General features: G+C 45.5%; 1 protein-coding gene across 2 annotated transcripts in view; it reads right to left on the bottom strand.

The window, feature by feature from the left end:
• Positions 1-1,859: 1,859 nt before the first annotated feature.
• The window catches only part of RXRA (retinoid X receptor alpha), a 122,614-nt gene continuing 101,219 nt past the window's right edge, over positions 1,860-23,254 (bottom strand). The window contains exons 5-10 of one of the 2 annotated variants that reach the window (XM_088664732.1): positions 19,986-20,155; positions 17,274-17,403; positions 13,225-13,357; positions 12,015-12,106; positions 9,500-9,605; positions 1,860-8,072 (exon numbers count right to left, since the gene is read on the bottom strand). In XM_088664732.1, coding sequence (XP_088520858.1) covers positions 7,925-8,072; positions 9,500-9,605; positions 12,015-12,106; positions 13,225-13,357; positions 17,274-17,403; positions 19,986-20,155 — 779 coding nt within the window. In that variant the 3' untranslated portion in view covers positions 1,860-7,924. The remainder of the gene's footprint in view (positions 8,073-9,499; positions 9,606-12,014; positions 12,107-13,224; positions 13,358-17,273; positions 17,404-19,985; positions 20,156-23,254) is intronic. The other variant, XM_035113138.3, reaches the window with a different exon arrangement.

Genomic DNA, 23,254 nt, shown 5'->3' on the forward strand with positions numbered 1-23,254 from the left:
GAATGCTGGACCAGATGGGTCATAGAATCATAGCATTGGGAAGGACCTTGGAGGGTCATCTAGTCCAACCCCCTGCAACGCAGGAATCTCAACTATATCATGCATTACAGTTAGTCATCCAACCTCTGCTTTAAAACATCCAAGGAAGGAAAGTCTTTCCAGTGTCAGTTCTTAGCGTCAGAAAGTTCTTCCTAATGTTTTGTTGGAATCTCCTTTCTTGTAACTTAATGTTTATTTTTATGTGTGTTTGAAGCCACCCAGAGTGGCTGGGGCAACCCAGTCAGGTGGGCGGAGTATAAACAAAATTATTATTATTATTATTATTATTATTATTATTATTATTATTATTATTATTATTTGCCATGGGTTTGGTTCCTAGTCTATGGAGCAGGAGAAAACAAGCTTGCTCAATCTTCCATGTGGCAGCCCTTGAGATATTTGAAGATAGCTATCATATTTCACCTCAGTCTCCTCTTTTCCAGGCCAAACATCCCCACCTCCTTCAACCATTCCTCATAAGGCTTGGTTTCCAGACCCTCAATCATTTTGCTTCTCCTCCTCTTGGCTATTATAAACTATTTGCTGTGTGAATGGCTTTCTTTTATCTGTCAATTTCATTGTACACTCATGAGTTGTAGTGTTACGAGACAGGGAGGTAGACTTCCTCTATAAATGCTACACATTATTACCCTGTTTCTCCTAAAATAAGACATACCCATAAAATAAGCCATAGCAGGATTTCTAAGCATTTGCGCAATATAAGCCATACTCCGAAAATAAGACATAGTGATAGGCGCAGTTCTGGAGGGCCCCAAGGAAGAGGCGAGGCTGGACGCGTAATAAAAAAATAAGACACCCCCTGAAAATAAGCCACTGTGGTTATTTTTTTAGGAAAAAGAAATATAAGACGGTGTCTTATTTTTGGAGAAACACGGTATTTGTTTCATTTGTCTACTGCTTATAACTAGTTGCAGAGGTTTGTTTGTTTTTGTTCGTTCATTTTAAACATATTGTTCATGAAAAAATGTGCAGAGAAGGTTTCCCTGCTCCAGTTTGCAATACAGTATATGGCATCAGTCTTGGCAACAGCATTTCTTACCACCCATGGTGTCGCAATGTTCTTGCTTGGGGAACACAAAAACCTGACACCAGAAGAGGAGATGAAATTAAAATAGCATTCTGTCCTATCCTCAGCATGCCAAAAGAAGGAGGAGACAGTTCCAGGGTGGTCACTGTGCCACAGACGGAGAAGGGGCACTCAGCTTCTTCTTCAGGACTTCTGAACTTTCACCCTGCTGTATTTTCTGCCCCAGCCACAAAGCATTTCACTGGGCCTCTGTTGTGCCTTGGCAGGAAATAGTGTGGCCTAGTGGTTAGAGTGCCAGAATAGGACCTGGGAGAGACCAGGGTTCAAATCCCCCCCACATGGCCCTGAAGCTCACCGGGTGACCTTGGGAGCTAATCAATGTTTCTCTCTGCTTAATCAACCTCACAGGGTTGTTGTGGGGATTAAATTGGGAGGTGGAGCTCCTTGGAGAAAAATGTGAGCTATAAAAGCAATAAAATGTAACTGAAATGTGATCTGAGCAGCCCAGGAGCCAAATGGCAAAAGGAGGTAGCACATTGCACAGGAAACTCCAATGCTCTTAGAAGTGGATACATAGAATTGTAGAGTTGGCAAAGACCCCAATCTAGCCCAACGCAGAGCTATTCTTAAATGGAATGTCATTCTGAAATGGAACTGAAATGCACTCAGAGAAGCCCAGGAACCAAAAGGCAAACTACAGTGGAAGGTGATGCAGCAAAGAGACTACACAAATACCCATTGCAGAATAAAGAGAAAGAGAACAGTATTATATTTTTTAAATGGTCATAAATTTTCTTTTACTTTTTCTTAAACATTTCTAATACATTTGTTCAAAATACTGGCATTTCCAGCAGATTTTTTTAAAAACTCATTTTATTTTTTAGTGAACAGTAATACACGGTAGTGATTTCACAGTAGAGCAGACCTGCAGAATAATGCTGTTGGAGTGGGGAGAGGGTTGGAGGGGTTGCAACGAAAGGCCATGTTTTGTATTCCCCCCCCCCAGAGTAGCAAGGTGCAGGGAGGGTTAGAGAATTTTTCTTCTATCAAAATCCACTTGTTCCAAATTGGGGGTGGGAGGGAGAAGAGATTTTGGACGGAGCCGTTTCAACAGGGCCCTTTCTCTTTCCTCCATACAGGGCTGTGTTGGTGGCTGGTCAAATCAAGAGGCGTAGAACAAATTCTATAAAAGCAGAGAGAGAGAAACACACACCGCCTCCCCACTCCCCAGAAAAAGAAAACAAAACCCTCAAATAATCTAAGAATATGCCAAGGGATAAAGTTACATCTGTACAAAAATAGATATTTAGCTTTAGATATTCCGCTCACCTTCTCTCACTCTTTTTAAACATTTTCATGTTTTTGTTTTTTCCCTGTAATCCTTTCTAAACTTTTTTTTAAAAAAGTTATGCACTCCTTAGTGAAGGCATCCATGTCCCAACTGATGAGAACTCATTGAGCTATTGTTCAACACACCTGTTGCTGCTGCCGACCTCCCCCAGTGACCTCCCCCCCCTCTTAAAAAAAAAGCATCTTAAAATAGATGCAGTGTTTTTCTTCCCTTTTCAAAGATCCAGTATTAGTGACCACCAAGTTGCGTGGCAGCAGGAACGGGGCAGGGAAGGGTGGGTGGGAGGTTCCCACGTAAAATCCCACTTGTTCCCACAAAGCAAATTTTCTTTAAAAACTTGAAGAAAATACAAGAAAGTTTCATTAAAAAAAAGAGAGAGATCTGAGGACACATTGGTAACACTAAGAAGTGGGTATAACATATGTATATTTGAATGGGGGGTATTTATACAGTGTATATATCTACAAAACACACGTGCATAAACACGCATATGTATCAACTAAAAAAAAAAGAGAATCATGCAATCTTGTTCTAGACGTGGGGATATCACCAGCCTGTCCACCTGTCCTGGGGAAACGGGGTGTCCTCAGGTGCCCGGATGGAACACAGCCAGAGGGAAATATTAGACCCTCTGTTTGTGGCTATACCAAAACAAGTTCAGGGCAACTTTGGGCTCCCCCAGAACTGCAAGGTGAAGGATCCCAGCAGACGGAATGAGGAAAGGGGCTTTATTAAGCAGGAGTATATCCCATAAAAGGTCACATAAAATTTGCAAAGTTGGGAGGGGCCCCCCAAGAGCAGGCTTCCTCAACCTCGGCCCTCCAGATGTTTTGAGACTACAATTCCTGGCATCCCTAACCACTGGTCCTGCTAGCTAGGGATCATGGAAGTTGTAGACCAAAAACATCTGGCGGGTTAAGGTTGAGGAAGCCTGCTGAAGAGTCGTCTGATCCAACCCCCTATAATGCAGGAACCACATTTTAACTAACCCCTGACAGATGGCCATCTAACCTCTTGTTTAAAAATCTCCAATGAAGGGGAGGCCCACTGTCTTCACAGCACGGAGCTTTTTGTCAGAAGAAATGTGTAGAAGACTTTGCTTTTTTCACATGCTCTGGATCAGCAGTTCCAAACGTGAGATTCCCTAGGATGCTAAGAGCCAGGGGCGTGAAACCCCCTCTTCACTTCGCATTTAAAACTTTCTGCTGTTATAACTTTCAAAGCTATTTCCTTTGGTTGTGTTTTGTTTGTCTTTATGATTCTGACTTGTCACAGTTATTGGTAATAGCTATTTCTTTTCTTATAAATCAGTTATCTGCAGCAGGTGAAGGTTTGAGCATGTTTGGTAAGTCGTTATATATAAATATTTTATGATATAAATCTCCTTCACCCTTAAAGTTTTCATTAGTAAGAATGTGTAGAAAATATTTCTCATGCAATATTCTTTGCTCTGTGTGTGTATAGTGTGTGTGTGTGTGTTTGTGTGATACCAGATTAGATCAGAGCATATCACTTTTGCATATATATTTAATAAATCTGCAACTAATTGCTATTGTTTTGAATTTTAGTCTTTTATTACCTTACTTAGTGAGTTGGGCAAACTGCTATTCTGAATAATGCTTTACTCACTAGGGTTGAGTTAATGCAGGCACCCCCAAACTGCGGCCCTCCAGATGTTTTGGCCTACAACTCCCATGATCCCTAGCTAACAGGACCAGTGGCTGGGGAAGATGGGAATTGTAGTCCAAAACATCTGGGGGGCCGAAGTTTGGGGGTGCCTGAGTTAATGGAACCCAGGGGGCAGGACCCCCCCCCAAGTTTAGGAACCACTGCTCTAGGAGGGCAGGGCTGTATGCAATCTCAGGCCAACTCAGAGCTGACCCACTGAAAATAATGGGCCTATGCTGGGTAGAACTTAGCTAGAGATGACAACCCCTAGCTGTCTCCTGCAAGTCCCATACTCCAGAAGGCTATGGGACACAGTGATGCTTAATGAAACCATTCCCTCTGTTGCTTGGAACCTTCCACTTTGCACTAGTACCCATCACTTCAAGGAAGGCACTGTCTACTTTAAAGATGGATGCTTCTGGATAAGTGAACCTCACCCCTCCCCATTAAGCGGGGAGTGAAAAGTGCAGTGTTGACCCCTGCCCTGGGCATCAGTGGATGCCATCTGATTAGTGTCTCCAAAGGCTCTTTATTACGGTCTTCCCTTCAGATTTTCCTTTAGAAATCAAGCATTACCTCACTGGCAATGATTTCTGACTCCTTACAGATGACTTTGACATGTGGCAAAATCCCCAACTAATACGAAATGAGGCGGGTGAGAAAGGTGGGTCCCCTGTAGGGTCCCGTCATTATGCTAGAAGAACCTCATAAAAGCCCCAAACTGTGAAGGCAAATGCAAACAAAGGAGTCATCAGGTATGTCTGCACATTATGTTCCACAAGTGCACAATCTCTGGGCTGTTTCCAAAGTTGCGCTGAGTAACCTGTCCCATTGGTGCAAGAATTTCCACCTGTGTAATGAGGCTTTTCCCACTCTCCTCCCCCCTTTGTGCCACTAAATCTGTTTTAGGGGATCCCCCAATCTCCTGAAGTGCATTTGGGGAGAGTGGGGGTGAAGTCTTGTTGCCTGAGCAGAAATCCTGGTGCTGATAGAACTCACTGGTTGGATACGGCTCTGCATACAGATACACCGGTAACATTATTCACACGCAGAGTTCGGTTGAGTGTACAGTATGTTTATGCAGCAGTTGAGCTGAACAGACCAACAAACTACGCACTCTTTCACACAGGGACACTCATACAGCTTGTATGCTGAATGCAGGTACCGTAATGTGTGAACAAGCACACGAACGCCCTTTGCTTCAAGGCTGCAGGGGTCAAGGGTACAACCTCTGCAGGGCTTTGGGCATGACCTTTGCCATGATTGAAAATGCAGGTGCTGGTTCCAAACTGTAAGATGCAAGTGGCCTTCTTCTGGTGCAGACTGCTTGAAGATTCAGAAACTGCCCTATGGCTCTCCACACTGGTACTCACAATCAAGAGCTGGATCAGGGAAGGCAGACCCTAATATACTCCAGTGAACAGTAAAGACCAAATCGGATGCAGTGGAAAGATTCTCACAAATAACCTGAGCCAAAATAAAACTCAGGTGTGTGTTGGAGGCTTAGAACTCCAAATAAAGTGTCCCTCTTTTTTCTAATTTTGCTCTCAAAGAGTTTGGACATTAGATTCTTCAGACCTGACCCTGAGATTCAGCTGCCACAAAGCACATCAGAGGGCAGGTGTTAAAGGATGTTGCTCAGGCTCACTGACTGAGCTCGCAAGACAGAGCAGGATAGGAAGGCAGTCAGCTACCAAGACCGCAAGGGAACTGAATGATGTTGTGTTCCAAGGAACACATTTCTTTTCTATTTGATACCCTCTGGAATGAGTGTTTTGTTGGCAAAGGTTTCCAAGGGGGGAATTGGTTGAGGTGGCTTTTCCAAGGATCCTCTCCCCTCCCATCTTGCCTGCTGCAATCGGCCACTTTTTTGGCGGCAGCGGGGTTTTTTTGTTTGTTTTTTTGCAAATATATCTCCTGAAATCCTAGGGCAGACTCTTGGGAGCATGGAAGGATGGATGGGAGAATGGGTGGCAGGGGCATAAAGGAAAGCAGGGGGAGAGAACAAGAAAGGATTTTGGTGAAGAAGAGGAAAAGAATAACCAGGATGCAGTGATATCAGAAGGCATCTATTTAAGGGCCAGCTTAAACTGGCAACAGGGCCTGCTGAGTGTTGCAGAATATTTATAGAACATGCAAGGCGCATATATATGCAAATAAACATCTCAGGGAACCTCCTGGGTCTGAGCCATCTTACACAATTCACTCTTGGCCTGGACCAAACTTGCTAATAATTGCCACTTCCCTCTACAAAATTGCTGGGAATGTAGCCCAGCATTGTGTTCCCTGAGACACGATTCCAAGCAGGTGTTTGAAACCCTAAGGACTTGGTGTTATTAAAATTGCCCACCTAGGGTTCAGCGTCTGCCTGCCTGCCTGCCTGCCTGCCAAGGACTGCTTGATGCACTTGAACACTGCTGGGTTATCAAGGCCAGTTTTAAAAAGCGGCAACACAGAGTGCTGATATTAACAGAGGTGTGTGTTTTGTGTTTTTTAAGGGAATTGGGTTGGGGGATCCCACTGAAAACAGACAAGGGGAAAGTGCTTAGAGGACTTGCAGCTTTGACTGCCACAGCTTTAAAGCAGCCTTTGTGCACTTCGGCTGGTTTTGCAGTTTGAGCGGCTCACTCAGTTACCAAGAGAAAGTCATCTTTGGACGAAAAGCAAAGAACATGGCGACACACACACACACACACACACACACACACACACATCATGCACAGAACAAGAGTGACCTGTGCTGTACAGCCCAAATCAATAACCCTTCCCACACAATTTACAGGTGGCTTCAGAACAAGGTCGGGCAAAAGGTAGCTCAGGATCTGCAGACAGGCAATTGGATTTGAAACTTTAAGGACTAGAAACTTGCTCTCTTAAAAAAAAAATCCACCAAATTTGCAGTAAACTGGCAAGAGTTTTTGACACCCGGAGACCTTAACAACTGAAAGTATCATCACCCCATCTAAATTAGGACACTGGAAAGGTGTGGTGATGAGAAGTGGGGTTTTATGTGAAAGTACTTGTGACCTTGGTTCTGGTGCTGCTTACAAACCTCTGGGCTGAGCATATGCACAAGGTGGGCACCCTGTTCCTTAATTCTTAGCACATGTCTTCCCACCTGAGTCACTGGTGCAAAGCCCATCCAGCCCAGTGCTAGAAAACCTGGACCACATTTCCCTTTTGAGACGCTAAGAGAGCAATTTTTTTTCTTTCTTTTGTTGCAGCTTGGTGGCAGGTAAAACAACAAATAATAGGATTCGTGGAGTTGGAAGGGACCCCCAAGGGAACCCCAACCCCTGCAAAGGCTTCCATTCTCCAAAATGTCTGTCTGCAACGAAGCAAATTAAATCCACACACACGGCAACAAGTGTGTGTGTGTGTCTGTGTGTTGGGGGCGCTGACAACCAAAACCACACATGTGAGGCAGATAAGTTTGTGCGAGGCAGGGGGTGGGCTCAGATTTACAGGTTGCTTTGCAATCCACCTAGGCCTGTGGAAACAGTGCTGGTGGAGAGTGAACAGCGGTGGGGGGGTGCATTTTTGCACATTCGAAAAACAACAACCATTTTTGCCTCTGCAGCTGTGAGAGGCACAGCAAACGGCTATTGTCAGATCCCCGAGACGCACAGAGAGAGCATGAGAAACGGCTGAAGGGCTGAGTCAACGGTGTCACAGAAGGAAAAGGGTAGTCTGCCTCTCGCACATGCCAGGGGGATACGGGGGGCACACGTTGGCAGTAGAAGGGGAGGCGTGGTGGTGGTGGCATCAGGGAGCCCGCCGGGCAGGAGAAGAAATGGGACCAACCCCCTCTGCCTTCCTTAAGTCATTTGGTGGGGAGCCTCGAGCATCTCCATCAGGAAGGTGTCGATGGGCGTGTCCCCTATTAGCTTGAAGAAGAAGAGGTGCTCCAGGCATTTGAGGCCAATGGACCGCAGGGCAGGGAGGCGGAGCAAAAGCTTGGCGAACCTAGAAACGTAATAGAAAGGCAGACAGCAATTAAGGGCATGGGAAGGGGCAATCACAGCAACACAGCCATGTGAATGTTGGCACTGCCTGGCAGTGGCTCACCAGGGTTTCTGGCCCAGGGTCTTCCCAGCCCTTAACTGGGAATCAAAACTGCGACCTTCTGCATGCGAAGCAGATTTTCCACCCCTGAGCTACAGCCCCATCCCATGAAAATAAAGTAAAATTCTAGTTCTCATGGTTCTAGACCCTCCAAGTACCCCTGTTTTCCAGGGACAGCCCTGGATTTACAGAAGGCATCCCGGTTTGATTCCAGAATGTCCCCTTTTTCCTTAGAGCACCCCTATTTTCATTGGAGAAATGTTGGAGGGCATGGAGTTATGTGGCCCACAAGCCAAGGAGATAAGTAACTATGCAACCTTTAGAAGACACCTGGAAGTTTATTTTAATGCTTAATGTTTTTATTATATATGTTGGAAGCCACCCAAAGTGGCTGGGGCAATCCAGTCAGATGGGTGGGGTATAATAATAATAATAATAATAATAATAATAATAATAATAATAATAATAATGGAATAGGACTTTCCTATTTTCATCGGAGAAATGTTGGAGGGGATGTGATTCTGAATAAAGGAATTGAACCTGTGACAACCAGCTCCACATAACAAATATTTACGGGAGCCCCCCCTTCTTTTCCATTGGTAGCTCCTGCTTGCAAAATCTGGGGCTTGCAATGTGTGTCAGAACAACTAATGGTGGGGGGAGGAAAACAGTAGAGGGGAGGCCTGAATTTGTGCTTGCATCCCCCCCCCCGCCCACCACCCCTCCAAATGCTGAGTTGGCGAAGTACGCCTCCGAGATGGAAGCCAGGAAAATACAAATCAAACCCTGCCACTCTCTTCCTCCCCCAGAGGAAAACCTAGAAAGTTTCACTTTTAAACTAAACCAGATGATGGATGTTCAAGGAGCATTTTAACCATGAAAGAGCTGAGTCGGAGGACAGCAGGGACAAAGGAAGCCCAAGGGTGGGAGGAGGATTTCAGTTTGGATGAGAAAACCTGCCTATGACCACATGTCTGCTATTGTGCCAGAGGAATGTAGGAAGATGTCTTATGCCGACCCATCTGGCTCAATATTGTCCACACTGACTGGCAGCAGTGGGTCTCCAGGTTTTCAGACAGGGAGTCTTTCGCAACCCTCCCTGGAGATGCTGCCGATGACCCAAACCTGAAACGATCCAAATGCAAATCCCATTGAGCTATCACCCTTCCCCTGAACATCAACTAAGGTACTAGTCCTCATGATTATGAAGAACAGGCTGAATTAAATAGGAATCTAGGGACCTGCCTTATACTGGTCCATCTATATTGTCCACACTGAGTGGCAACTTCTCTCCAGGATTTCAGACAGGCACAGATTCAAAGACTCACCTCCCGGGCTGGTCAGGGTATTTCTGTTTACAGTAGGCCTCAAGTGACGCATACACTTTCTCGCGCAGAGCCTCAACTTCAGCAGGATTGGAAAGCCCTTTTGAGTCTGCAGTGGGACAGATGAAAAGCTTTGAAATCTGGGCAAAGGCCTTCCCCAGGACTAGAAGCACACACATTTTAAAGCTGAGGAAAGGCATATCTTGAGGTCTGGAGGCATGCACATCTTAAGGAGTGAGGGGATATTTTAAAGCTGGGGAAAGGCTTTCCTGAGGACTAGAAGCACACATGTTTTAAGGGAAACACTTTCTTTTTTGTAATCAGCAGATGAATTCAGCTCTGAAGATCAACTCGGTTCTTAGCAGGCTTTGGAAATGGATATACCATCCATTTCAGGGAAAGAGTTGTAATCTGAAACTCGAGGTTGTGTAGGGGGAGGGGGAGAAGGAAAGCAAAACAGGCTTGAGAGGATTAAGTTATTCCTAAAACATATTTCCTGCAGCACCGCTCCACTCAGCGGATTTCATAACCTTGCAAATCCAATTACTATGAATACATACAGGTTTGGGAGTCTGATTAACCTAGTGAGTGTTCTGGTTTTGAAAGGAAGTGCCCCACTGAGCTTAAATCACTCACAGGAATCAAAGAATCATGGAGTTGGAAGGGACTCCCAAGGATCATCTAATCCAGGCATCCCCAGACTTCGGCCCTCCAGATGTTTTGGACTACAATTCCCATCATCCCTGACTACTGGTCCTGTTAGCTAGGGATCATGGGAGTTGTAGGCCAAAACATCTGGAGGGCCGCAGTTTGGGGATGCCTGATCTAATCCAACCCCCTACAGGAATCCTGCTCACAGCCACCCCTGGGTGGGCTCGAACCACCAACCTTCTGGTTAACAGCCAGTCACACTGACCTATTGTGCCACAGGTGGCTTAAGAGAGCCTGAGGAGCAACACGTTGGTGACATTCCATAGATGGTTGTAACATCAATGTTTTCCCCTTGGCAAGTCAACATTTCTTGACTTGGCCTGCTCAGCACTGGTGGAAGTGCAACAGCAGGGATCATTCAGTTTGCAACCGAAGCCTTAACTTTGCTCATGTTAAAATCAACTATGTTGTGAACCGCCCTGTGGTCTTTAGATGAAGGGCGGTATTCAAATTATAAAAAATGATTTAAAAATTACTATCATAATTATAATAGCCAATGGGGATGGGAGGCGGTGTTGCTTAGCAACCAGGCTGGGCACAGTGTACCCTGATTGGCTGCGTAGTTCTGAGGGAGTTTTTCTTCTGTATGTTTGGTTGAACGTCTCCCTGTCAGGTACAAGGACTGAACTAAGAAAGACAAAACCCCTCTGTTCCTTTCTCTTGAAATGATACAGTACTTTTTGTTAGTTTTCTGCAGTGCTGTTTTTCTAGAAAAAGAGGTGATGGAACTCACCATGAACGCCTCCTTTGTTCTCTTATAATGGCAATGGTGCCCACCTGAGAGGTGCTGGGGGAAAAAACCCTGGTTTCCCCCTCAATAAAGTGTTACTGATATATCTTGCCTCTCCTTTATTTAAGTGCCTTTGCTGAGGAGTGAGCAAGCAGTGTGTCCAGACTGCAGTCAACAGAGGAACCATATCAGCATTATTAAACTCAGATTTGGTTCCCCTCCAGAGCGGCCTCCTTGTCCCTGGAGCCCTGAGGGGAGAACTCTGATACCAGAACTCTCATGGCTGGTCCACAGATCTCTTGGGGGCTCAGGAGAGCCCAGAGGAGAGATCTGCACGGCTGGAAACCCCCATGATTGCAAAGGAGCCACAGTCTGCAGCAGAAGGCACCAACCCTTGAGCTGGTCAGGACAGCACTCAGCAGGTGGATTCCCCCCACCAATCAACAACTACCTCACCTTGCTGTAAAACTTAACTGCTTGCTCTGGAACCTTGCTATGGCAACCTGGATATTTGGCCCAGCTCACCCTTTCATCTCCCTCCGAGGTGATGACCATGACCATGGCTTCTGCCTGCGGAACCAGGAATGACTGGCTACTCCTTTTTAATTTTTTTGTATTGTTATTACATTTATATTCCATCTTTCCTCTAAGAAGCCCAAGGTGGCATACATAGTTCTCCTCCTGCCCATGTTATCCAAACAACAACCCTATGATGTAGGGTAGAGGCTGAGAGTGCATGCCTGGCCCAAGGTCACCCAGGAAGCTTCATGGCTGAGTGGGGATTCAAACCCTGGTCTCCCAGGATCTAGTCCAATACTCTAACCACTACACTACGCTGACTCTCCTTGCTTGGGCCATCACTCCTCTTTGGGGGTCAGCATCCCCAATGCTCTCTCCTAGGAGCTAGTCGGTTCACTTAGATCTGCTTCAGAGGCCCTGCTCTGGGTTTCCCCCACCCCTCAACCCTGAGATAAGTCGGGCGGCCTGTGGTCCATGAAAACAAAGCCTCCCTCTTACTCAGAGTGGAAACCTCAATTGAAAAGGAGTCCCCTATCCTGCAAGGACAACCGAACCTACCAGGGTTGAAGAGGACAATGGCTCGGAGACACCCCAGTTCTGTTTTATCCATCTGCATATCTCTCATTTTTGATACGAGTTCTGTCAATACTCTGCAAATAATAATAATAATAATAATAATAATAATAATAATAATAATAATACAGTTGCTTTAAAGACTTCTGAGCATGTGTTCATCTATTTGCTTTCAGCAACCCCCTTGAAATTTTGGCATTTTAAGCCAAGTGTAGCTCAACCTTCCTTTGACTAGTCTCTTCAGATTCTCCCTTTCAACTGTCAATGGCATGACTTGAAACGCTTGTATTTTCAAGCCTGCTGTTTACTCAGATCATCCTGCTCAAACAGTTAGGTCATCAAGCAGGGGACCCTCTTACGAATTCAGTGAGCACTCGGGGCAGAGCTTTCAGTGTGGCGTCACTTTGGAAAAAGTTCCCATTGGAAATTAGGATGGAGCCAACAATATGTTCTTTCAGGAGCCTCCTTGCAAGTTTATTTTCCCCAGTCAGCCACGCATCTTCAGGGTTACATTGTAGGATATTGTTCATGCTAGTTTTAAAGATGGACCCAATGTTTCCTTTCCTTGTATAATATTTTCAAATGGTGACGGTTCACAAATCCTTTAAATTCTGTCCTTTGGCAAACCGCTTAGAGGCTTTCTGCTGAGGAAGTGGCATACAATTTCTGTTAAAATAATATTCGTCTTAAACAAGCACAGCATCCAACAACCTTGTTCAGTTAAGATTGGCACTTGCACAACAGAACTTTCCTTCCCTCTCCTCTCCCTGCATGCACCCCCCCCCCATTCTGCTCTGGAAGGATGGGGGAACCCCAGAACAGACTTAGAATTTCCATTGCACTAGCAGAAATCCTTGCTCCAACAGAACACAGGACTAGTTACAGGTAGGTATCTGAAGAAGTGTGCATGCACACGAAAGCTCATACCAATGACAAACTTAGTTGGTCTCTAAGGTGCTACTGGAAGGAAATTTTTTATTTCGTTAGAACACAGGACTTAACACTAATCTGGATTCAAGCCAGCAACCCTAGCGTGGTTTTGGTTTGAAGAGCAACTGGTTCAATTTGGGGGTGGGCAGAGAAAAGAAGAAGAGTGAGGTAAGCAAAACTGAAGCTTGAATCCCTTATTCACCTTCCTCGCCCCCCATGGCCCTGAATCCTCACCCTTCTTGATCTCCAAACAGTTTCCTCTCACCTGTCAAAGATGGCACCAACGCCTGCACTGTGAGCACTGTTCCGATGGACGTGGAGACCTGTGGCAAGGAGGATCCCATCTTTCACAGCTATGGACCGGTGTGAGAAGGAGGCAATGAGCAACTCATTCCAACCTGGAGTGAAATAAATGGAGAGGGGGCTGTGAAGTGAACTAGAACAGATCACAAGATAAAACTTTGTCCAAAAACCTTTCAGCCCCCTTTTTTGAGAAACAATCTGAGTAAAGTGGTGATGCTTAGAATACTGTAACAGAATGGCAGAGTTGGAAGGGATCCTCAAGGGTCCAACCTGCTGTATTGAAGGAATCCCAGCTAAAGAATCCCTAACAGATGGCCATCCAACCTCTGCTTAAAAACCTCCAAAGAAGGAGAGTCCACCAGACAACTTAAAAACTATGAGGCTGTATCCAAGCGTTAGTCCTAATCAGAGCAGACCGCTGAAATTCATGGACCCAAGGTAGCCTTGTCCATTAATTTCAGTGGATCTGCTCTGACTATGACTAACATTAAATGCAATCCATTACGACACGTGTGTGGACCAGGGATGATGATGGGCATTGAAATATCTGGAGGGTAAAAGATTCACAACACCTGCAATATGGCTCCAGGATGAGATTGTTTTACAGGAGAAGAATTTAAAACAATAAATTTTTTTAGCAAAACTTCTCTTGATTCTTATGGATGAGTTAATGCAATCCTACTGGATTTCTGGAAAACAAATAGATGCTGATCAGGAAGAATAATAGTCTCTCAAAACCTCACTTGTTATTGTCCCATTGTGCTTTTAAGGCCACATCAATGCCATACATTTAAAGAACTTTGATACTGCTTTAAATGGCTTCCCCCCAAAATTTCTGGAAGCTGCAGTTTCTTAAGAGTACTGGGAGTTACTAACAGAGCCCTATCCACCTGCTGAAAGTGGTACAGGCATGTAACGCCAAAATCAAAACACATCGGGTGCCCCCTTTCTATTATTATTATTATTATTTTACTTTTCTGCCAGGTGAGTAAAGCGGAATGCGCACGTTAAATGAGCGTAAGTTGCAAATTACCTGTATCTTAGTGCTTCAAACGTATGGCATGAATGTGGCCTAAATCAGGACTTTGCCCTCCATGCAGCTATCACAGGGGGTAACCCCCTGAAGCCATGAGCCATACTGAATTCCGTTCGTGCTAGAGGCACACGTGACACCAGCCACCTCTTTTAGCTAGGTTTTAACACTTCAATATTTCATGGGCAGGTGCTCTCCGCAGGGCACTCAATAATACATAAAGCCATTTGTTTGAAAGACTTTGAGGGGGTCGGCTGAGGCCTTTCCTGATAAAGACACTGGCAGGTTCCACTTGGGTGCAACTGACGAGCTCACTCCAGCTCGCCAAGTCAGCATTTTGCCTCCAGTGGAAAAACCACCCCCCCACACACACACACACTCTGGTGATCAAGCAAGTCCTTAATGAAATGCTTCCCTTCTCGACAAGCTGGGTGGCCACCAAAGGTTAGGGGGTCTCTGTGTTGGGATTCTGGACCACAAAAAAATCACAGACTCATAGATTTGGAAATGATCCCAAAGGTCATGTAGCCCACTCCCCTGCAATGCAAGAATTTCAACTAAAGCATTCAGGGCAGATGACCACCCAGACTCTGCTTAAAAACCACCAATGAAGGAGAGCCCACCACCTTCCAAGGGAGTCCGTTCCAGAGTCTAACAGCTCTTACTGTCAGAAATTCCTTCTTGATGTTTAGTCGGAATCTCCTTTCTTGCAATTTGAATCCATTGGTTCGAGTTCTGCCCTTTGGAGCAGCTGAAAACAAGCTTGCTCCGTCTTCCATATGACAGCCCTTTAGATATTTGAAGACGGCTATCATATCTCCTCTCATTCTCCTCTTCCCCATGCTAAATAGACCGAACTCCCTGAACTGTATTTGTCCTGCTGCTCTGTGTATATAGAGATCCATGTTACACACACATCAGATCATACTAAGAGTAGACCCAAACGGATGGAATGGTGCTCCAAGGATAACTTGGGACACTTTCAAAGCACATGCTGGCAATCTCTCAGGCATTCTTTAGCTGCAAATCCTGGAGTGCAGGAGGTTAGACTAGTTGGGCCCTCTACAACTGATTCTTTTAAATATATTTTAAATATTGATATATTTTAAAGCATTATGATACTGCTTCAAACAGTCATGGCTTCCCCCCAAAATAATTCTGGGAGATGTCGTTTGTTCAGGATACTGAGAGTTTTTATGAATCCCCCCTGTTCTTCCTCCTAGAGCTACAATTCCCAGAGCAGCTTTCTCTTTGCAGGGAACTCTGGGAACTATAGCTCCTTTTAACAACTCTCAGCAACCTTCACAAACTACAGTTCCCGGGATTCTTGGCCAGGAGCCTGATTAGCCAGTCCTAATAATATTTTATTAGTAATGTTTTTTAATAGTGTTTCATTGCATACATACTGCTGATATTTTATGAGATGGCAGCATGGTAGGGTTGGGTCAAGAGGCAATGGAGTGTGCCTCCGGGGGTGAAGTCAAACTGCTGCATTAGCAGTACCGAAGTGGCCTCTCTGGGGCAGAAGCATGGGCAGTGGGTATGGTGGTCCTGGTCTGCCCACATGACATGACCCCACTCTTCAGCCTCACTGCTGTGGTTCAAAGGAAAGCAGAGCAATACAGTTGACACCAACTTGGCTGCAAGAGTTGCCCAAAGGAGGCGTACAAGGTGCAATACAACCACTTTAGGCATTCCACTCCAGACTTGTGTAGGGTTTACATTTCCCGAAAATGCCCCACAAGGCAGTGGAGGTTTAGGATCAGAGTTTTCCTTCTCCTAGATGGGCCCCCTTCCCAGTTGACAAGCTCCATCTACCACTCACTTCCCTCTAGAGCACATGCAGAAACCACCTTCTTGACTGTTGGACCCACTATTGGTCTCGTCCGCTCAATCTGCTGTAGCATGTCTTTAACTTTTATAAATAATTTTTTTCTGCATTGTTTTTTAATATTGTTTTAAATGCTGTAACCCACCCAAGCACCTTTCGCTGAAGGATGGGGTAATAAGGAAGCAAACATGTTGATGCCTTAGCCACCTTGAGGTACTTGAGTTGCAGGCAGGATGGAATTTTCTTAGAAAACAAAGGCAGAAAATGCACCATGAATCTTACAAATGAGCTGCAAGACACAACACTGGTGGCTTTAGAGCAGTGGTTCCCAAACTTTTTCAGGCCACTGGTCCCTTGGCTCCAGAAACTCATTTCCCTGCAAAAACTGTACCCTGCAAAAAGCATTATTCCGAAGAGCAGTTTGCAGGATCGTAATACAACAAAAATAAAAACAGTATTAACTAGTTGCAGATTTGTTCAAAATCTAATTAAAACTATTTAGCTGAATGAATTCAACAAAACTGACGGGCTTGATCCAGTGGTACCAGCTTTTCAAAGTCTGACAGTCATTTAGCAAAAGTCTTAGATGCCACATTTAGTAACTCCTTCACCGTTGGTAGTAAAGTCTTAATGTGAAAGATAGGCCTGAAACTGATAATGGGATACCACCTCTCCAATATCTGGTTGAAAGTCATTTTTTAAACAGTTATATTTTATTAAATTTCCAAAAATTTCACACATGCACTCCGATGCATAATATTTTTTTCTTTTCTTTTGTCGAATTCCCACCCTGTTTTCCATGCTTTTTAAAGTGCTTTTTAAAATTTATCCCCCTTGCTGCACCCTATATTCTCCCTCTTATACCAACAATACAATAATCTCTAAATCCTTCTATTGCTCATAATTCAAATCCTGTAGTATTTCTTCACATAATCTGAAACAGGCTTCAATTCTTCCACGTGGTTGAAAGTCAATTAGCAGGGGTCTGAAATAACCACAACACACACACACACCTGCCACCCACTTGCCTCTTAGCATCCCAAGAGGGGGGCTCTATTGCCCACTTTCAGAACCATTTATTAAAAGCAATGGGCTGCCCTGCTCCTTCTACACCACCCCCTCCCCATCGAGGGTGCCTTGTACTCACCAGCCCTGAGCAAGATCACTTGGTCGTCTAGCGGCAGTTCTGAGAAGTGTGGGATCCTTTTGGCCCATTCCACCAATGTAAAAAGTTGCTTGTCTGCCGCTTGGCAGATGTTGGTGACCGGGTCATTGGGCTGCAAAGAACAGAGAAGCTGTGAGGCGTCAAGAGTAGGACAAAGGAATGGAAAGGAGGGCAGACTGTGGTAAGGGCTGCAGGTAAGTGGTTAGGGCATCTGCCTTGCGTGCAGAAGGTTTCAAGCTTGATACCTGCTAGCATCTCTGATTAGTGCAAGGAATATTTCCCCATCAGAAACTCTCAAGAGCTCCCTTGGCTGATATCCTAGACAGCTGCTGCCAGTCAGTGTTAACACTCTGCTAGGTGGGCCATTTTCTGATTTGGTACAAGGAAGCTTCTTATGTTCCTAAGTTCAATCCTTGGCATCATCAATCAGGGCTGGGCCTGCCTGAAACGCCAAACCATCTGGCTCAGTATTGCCAACTGGCAGCATCTCTCCAGGGTTTAAAGTACAGGATTTTTCTTTCCAGCCCTACCTGGAGATGCCAGAGATTGAAATAGGGGCCTTCTGCATGCCAAGCAAGTGCTCTGCCACTTAGCTACAGCCTTTCTCCTCCCCACCCCTTTCCATGAAGCGGGAATGATGCAGACAGGGTGAAAGGACATCCCTGGCAAATGATCCCTCTGGAAAAGGAGCTCAGGGGCCACATCCAGAAGGAATGCAGTGACCTGAAACCCTCCTTTGCAGATGCCTGCCAAAGGGGGGGGTGGGGTTTCTGTTACAAGGGTCGTCTTTCAGTAGCCAGGATCCCATCTGGGGCTATGTATAAACCGAAGGAATCCAAGGCTCAAGATTTCCTGGTGAGGGTGTCCAGGGTGTCCAGGGAGGCCCACAAGCAACAGGTGACACAAACTGAATGGGGAGGTTTGCATGACCTGCACTGTGCTCAGATGCAGAGGTGGGCAAAGACCTTCAAGAATTTCAAGGACACTCCATATGCCCACTTTCCCACCTTACATTAAAAAAATCAGTTATCTCCCTCCCTTTCCAGTGCACCCTTGCAGAAATGGCTGTCCTAAATATTGTGGCTTGGACTATATTTATTTCCTGGAAATGACCATCTGTGATGGATTAAAAACAAACAAACAAACAAACCGTTTTGTACTGCCCCCGAGGACATTATATGCTGGACATTTGATAATGCCTGGCATTTGATAGCTTGGTGAAGTTCAAATCCCCCTTCGGCCGTGAAGCTTGCTGCCTGTGACCCCGGGGGCAGCTGCTGCCTCTCAGCCTAACCCACACCACACGACTGTTGTAGGGAATTAAATGGGGAGAACTGTGTACATCTCACCTTGAGCTCCTTGTGGGGAAAGTTGGGATATAAGTGCAATAAATAAAATAAAATAAAAACATCAGCAATAAAAGCAAAGTGATAATTAAGTATTTATCAGTGGCCGTTCAAAAAACACCAGCATCCTGGCATTGGTAAGCTGGAAGAATCATTGATATCAATGGACAACCTGATACGTGTTCTGGGAGCTGGTGGGGCTTGTTAGGTAACATATGTCATATAACTGTGTGTTCGTGTTCCATTCTTTGCTCCCCCAAACCTTCCCTATTTCCCCCCACCCCCGCCAGTTGTGGTAATCCTGATGATGGTGGAAGGAAGAGATATTTCTCCCCACCCAGGCATTTGATCTTCCTCGTGCACAAGCATTGATCTGCAACAGGAGGCGCTCCTAGGTACCATCCAAGGAGTCTCCTACCCCTATTTACAGATTCCGCCTGCATCTTCGTAGACTGTGACCACACATGCTGAATTATGCAGGAAGCCACATTCAATTTGCTAAAAGCAGGCTGGGACCAGAAGCGGCTATTTATTTTGCCTCCCCAGACCACCCCCACCCCTCTCCGCAAGCTTGCAGTGATCCCCACTACACCCCCTCCCCTAAGTATTTTTAATCTTGGTAACTGCTGTCTCCCAGGTGCTGGGAGTAACCAAAGGCTGACTTTCCTCATCTCCTTTCAAGGAAACATGAGCTGTGTGGGCTCTCTTTTCATACAGAGACTTTCCAGGGGATTAGGAACCCCAACTCATCGAGGTTCACAAGGGCTGCAAATGGGATGTTTGAGGTGTCTGGTGACCATGGAGGCTGGTAGAGCTCTCAATGGCTGCTGGCCATGCTGGCTGTGCTCTGCTTCCACGGTCAGAGGCAGCAATGCTTCTGAATACCAGTTGCTAGAAACTATAGGAGGGGGAAGAGCTGTTCTTGCGCTCAAATCCTGCTTGCTGGTTTCCCACAGGGATCTGGCTGGCCACAGTGAGAACGAGATGCTGGACTAGATGGGCCCCCTATCGCCTGATCCAGCAGTCTCTGCTTATGTTCTTAGCCTGGCTTTGTAAATAAACGATTTCGATATAACTATCATGCCCAACAGATACTGGTGGAGCCATCCTCTAGGCTTGGCATGTGTTGGGGCCTGGTGGGAGCTTTGGATCAAAAGTGATTGGTCCATTGCAGGGTGTGTGTTTGTGTGTGTGTGTGTGTGATACATGACCCTGTGCGTCCCTGCCAACTCTACAATTCTATGAACATCTGGAGGGCCAAAGATTCCCCATACCAGATTTAAGGTGACTTAATTTTTTTTAAATTGCCTAGAAGAAAAGAGAAATGGGTGTGTGTGCTTTTCCTTACCGAATTGGGGGTTAAGCCCATGTTCGCCTCAATGTATGTCTCTGTCTTTGGCTCAACGGCAAGTTCGGCTTCTAGAATCTTCTCCACGGGCATGTCCTCATTAGCGTTGCTCGTGGATTCAACCTCATTCTCATTGCGGTCCTTCCCACGCTGCCTCTCCTCTTGGACAGCTTTTTTTTGGGGGGGGGGAGCCAACAAAGGAAGAAAAGAAGGAAAACGGATCAGTGGGTGGAATCCAGCAAGAAAAACATTTGTTTGTGTCTTTATTATTTATTCATGTCATAAAGTTTATGCACTAAAAAAAAAGAAATCAAAAATCCCTCAAAGCGGTTTACCAAACGATAAAACGGTCAACAATTAAGGCATTTTAAGACTTTTGAAGAATTAAAACAATAAACTAAACTGGCATCAATTTTCCAATTATCTAGGTAGGCTTACCTAAAAGAAAATGTTTTTAGCAGGCCCTGAATACAACAAAGGTTGCCTGGCTGGTGGAGTCAAGAGGCAGGGAGTTCCAGAGTATAACTGCCACCACACTAAAATATAGAGTTATTACAAATGTGGAATGGGTCTCATTTGACACCTGCAACTGTGCCAGTTCTGCGATCTTGCAGTTATACTGATCCCAAGTTGCCAGGGACTTCATCTACTAAAAGTAACACCTTGAAGTTGCCCCAGTAGCAAGTCGGCAACCAGTGCAGATCTCTGAAACCAGGTGTTAGATGGTGACAGGGTCTCACTCCTGCATTCTGCACCAATTGCAGCACAATCGCTGACAGAAGTGAGATGGAAGAGGAATTCTCTTCTAGCTTGGTAAGACTGTGAGGCTAAGCTCTAGGAAAATCTTATCCAACATGGTGCTTTTCATATGTTGTTGGACTCCCCTCATGCTTAACATGTCAAGGGTGATGGGGTTAAGGTCCCAACAGTATGTTGAAGGCACTACACTGGGGAAACCCACTCTAGGTAGTCCCTTCCATGCCCCAAGACCTTCAAAGGAAATTATGCCAATATTTGCCCACTTGCTTAACACCATATGCATTTTATCAATATATGATTCTTCGTTTCTACCATATGCAAACTGGAGAACCTGGGTGGTATAGGGTCAGGCTAGGACCAGGGAGAGACCAGGGTTCGAATCCCCGCTTGGCCACAATACTCACTGAGTGACCTTGGGCCATTTACTGCCTCTCCACCTCTCAGGGTTGTTGTGGGGAATAACTGAGGAAAGAGGAAGAACTAGGTGCACCACCCTGGAGCTCCTTGGAGAAAAAGGTGGGTTATAAATGCAGCAGGGACCCAGGTGGCGCTGTGGTTAAACCACTGAGCCTAGGGCTTGCTGATCAGAAGGTCGGCGGTTCGAATCCCTGTGACGGGGTGAGCTCCCGTTGCTTGGTCCCAGCTCCTGCCAACCTAGCAGTTCGAAAGCACGTCAAAAATGCAAGTAGATAAATAGGAACCGCTACAGCGGGAAGGTAAACGGCGTTTCCGTGTGCTGCTCTGGTTTGCCAGAAGTGGCTTTGTCATGCTGGCCACATGACCTGGAAGCTATACGCCGGCTCCCTCGGCCAATAATGCGAGATGAGCGCGCAACCCCAGAGTCGGTCACGACTGGACCTAATGGTCGGGGGTCCCTTTACCTTTACCTTTTTATAAATGCAGTAAATAAATAAACTTTTATACAGGTCTTAGGACACCAGGATGGAACAATGCGATTGGTGGAACTTACACTAACAGGCACCGCAGAATACACATTCTGCATCTTTAAGAACTTGATATTTTAGTGTGGCAGCACCTATACACTTTGGAATTCCCTGCTTCTTTACCTCAGGCAGGTGCCTTCACTGTATTCTTTCCAGTACCTGCTAAAAACATTTTGATTTCGACAGGTGTGTCCAGGTATCTGGATATGTTTTAGTCTATTGCTAGTTTGAATTTTTTGAACTCTTCCATTCTCCCCCCCCCCCCAAATTATTTGATTGTTTGATTCTTTTTGCGAACCATGTTGAGGGTTGTTGTTGTTGCTGCTGCTGCTGCTTCTGCAATCAAAACAGTATATAGATTTTAGGAAATAAGTAAGCAATCCGCTTCATTTTTCTTCAAATGCTGCGTGCAAAACCTGGAAAGCGGGGCGGTGTGGAGGAATGGCATTGACCCTTTGGAGTTACAAAAGAAACGTGCCTTTCACCCCTCAACGTTCTCTCTGCAATAATGGCACTGCCGCCAGATGTTCCTGACTCCTGTCTGTCCCTCCTTCCCAACCAGAGCTGGGCTTCTACGTATAGAAAAATGCTTCCATGATTTCCAATCAGAGGGCTTTCCTTGGGAGGCACCTTTCCATCTTATAACTACCACCACCACCCATTGTATCCACACATCATTACCTCCAAGAGTCAGGGGTGACAGCAGTCCAAAGCCTCCTCGTTGTCGAGAAAGTGGCTAGCGGGAATTTTTTTTATTCTCCCCCTCCCATAACTCCTAGGCATCCAGTGAGGCTGAATGTTGGAAGACTTGAGACAGAGAAAAGGAAGGTCCTTCTTCATGCAGTGCAGAATTCTAAACTATGGTGTCTGCTACCATATGGCAGAAAGGATGGCCATCCGCTCCGGATGGCGCTGAAAGGCAAATTCATGGAGGATACAGCAAATCAGCAGCCACTTGTCATTGCCACCAATAGATAGGGACAACAGTAGTTCAAAGCTTCTCGAAGGCACCGTGGTACCACTACTTTAGCACCCTCCAGGCAATGCATATAATCTGTACATAGCCCTTTAATTGAGGCGGCACTCATAAACAGCAAAAAAAATTGGCAGGAATGTACTACCAAACAGTAAGGTTACACTACAAAGTTCTTTTGTGCATGCTTGCACGATGGGACAAAAATATGCACACGTTGCTTTGCAATTTCTTTTCAATGCCTCAAATGCACAGCGATATAATGCAGGAAAAGAAGGGTAAAGGACTTGTGACAGAGCTTGCTTATTTCCTCCTCCCACTCCATATGTTTTCCTTTTGTGCCATATCTTTTCAGATCGCAATCCTGGTGCTGGAGTCTGCTTTGTTCGTCTGTAGTGTTTTGTAAGCCACTTTTTTGGCTGAAGAGTGTTATAGTTTGCTTGTTTTTTTTAAAAAAAAATTATGAACAAGTAAATAACCCTTCCTCCAAAATCAGAGGGGACACTTCCTCTTTGAAGGGATTCGCATGTACCCTGCCTCTCACCCTAATACTCTGTACTTATCGGTTAAACCCTACAATTCCAGATTCCCTC

The sequence above is a fragment of the Zootoca vivipara genome, chromosome Z2 (genome assembly GCF_965207765.1).
Source record: "Zootoca vivipara chromosome Z2, rZooViv2.hap1.1, whole genome shotgun sequence".
Classification (NCBI taxonomy): domain Eukaryota; kingdom Metazoa; phylum Chordata; class Lepidosauria; order Squamata; family Lacertidae; genus Zootoca; species Zootoca vivipara.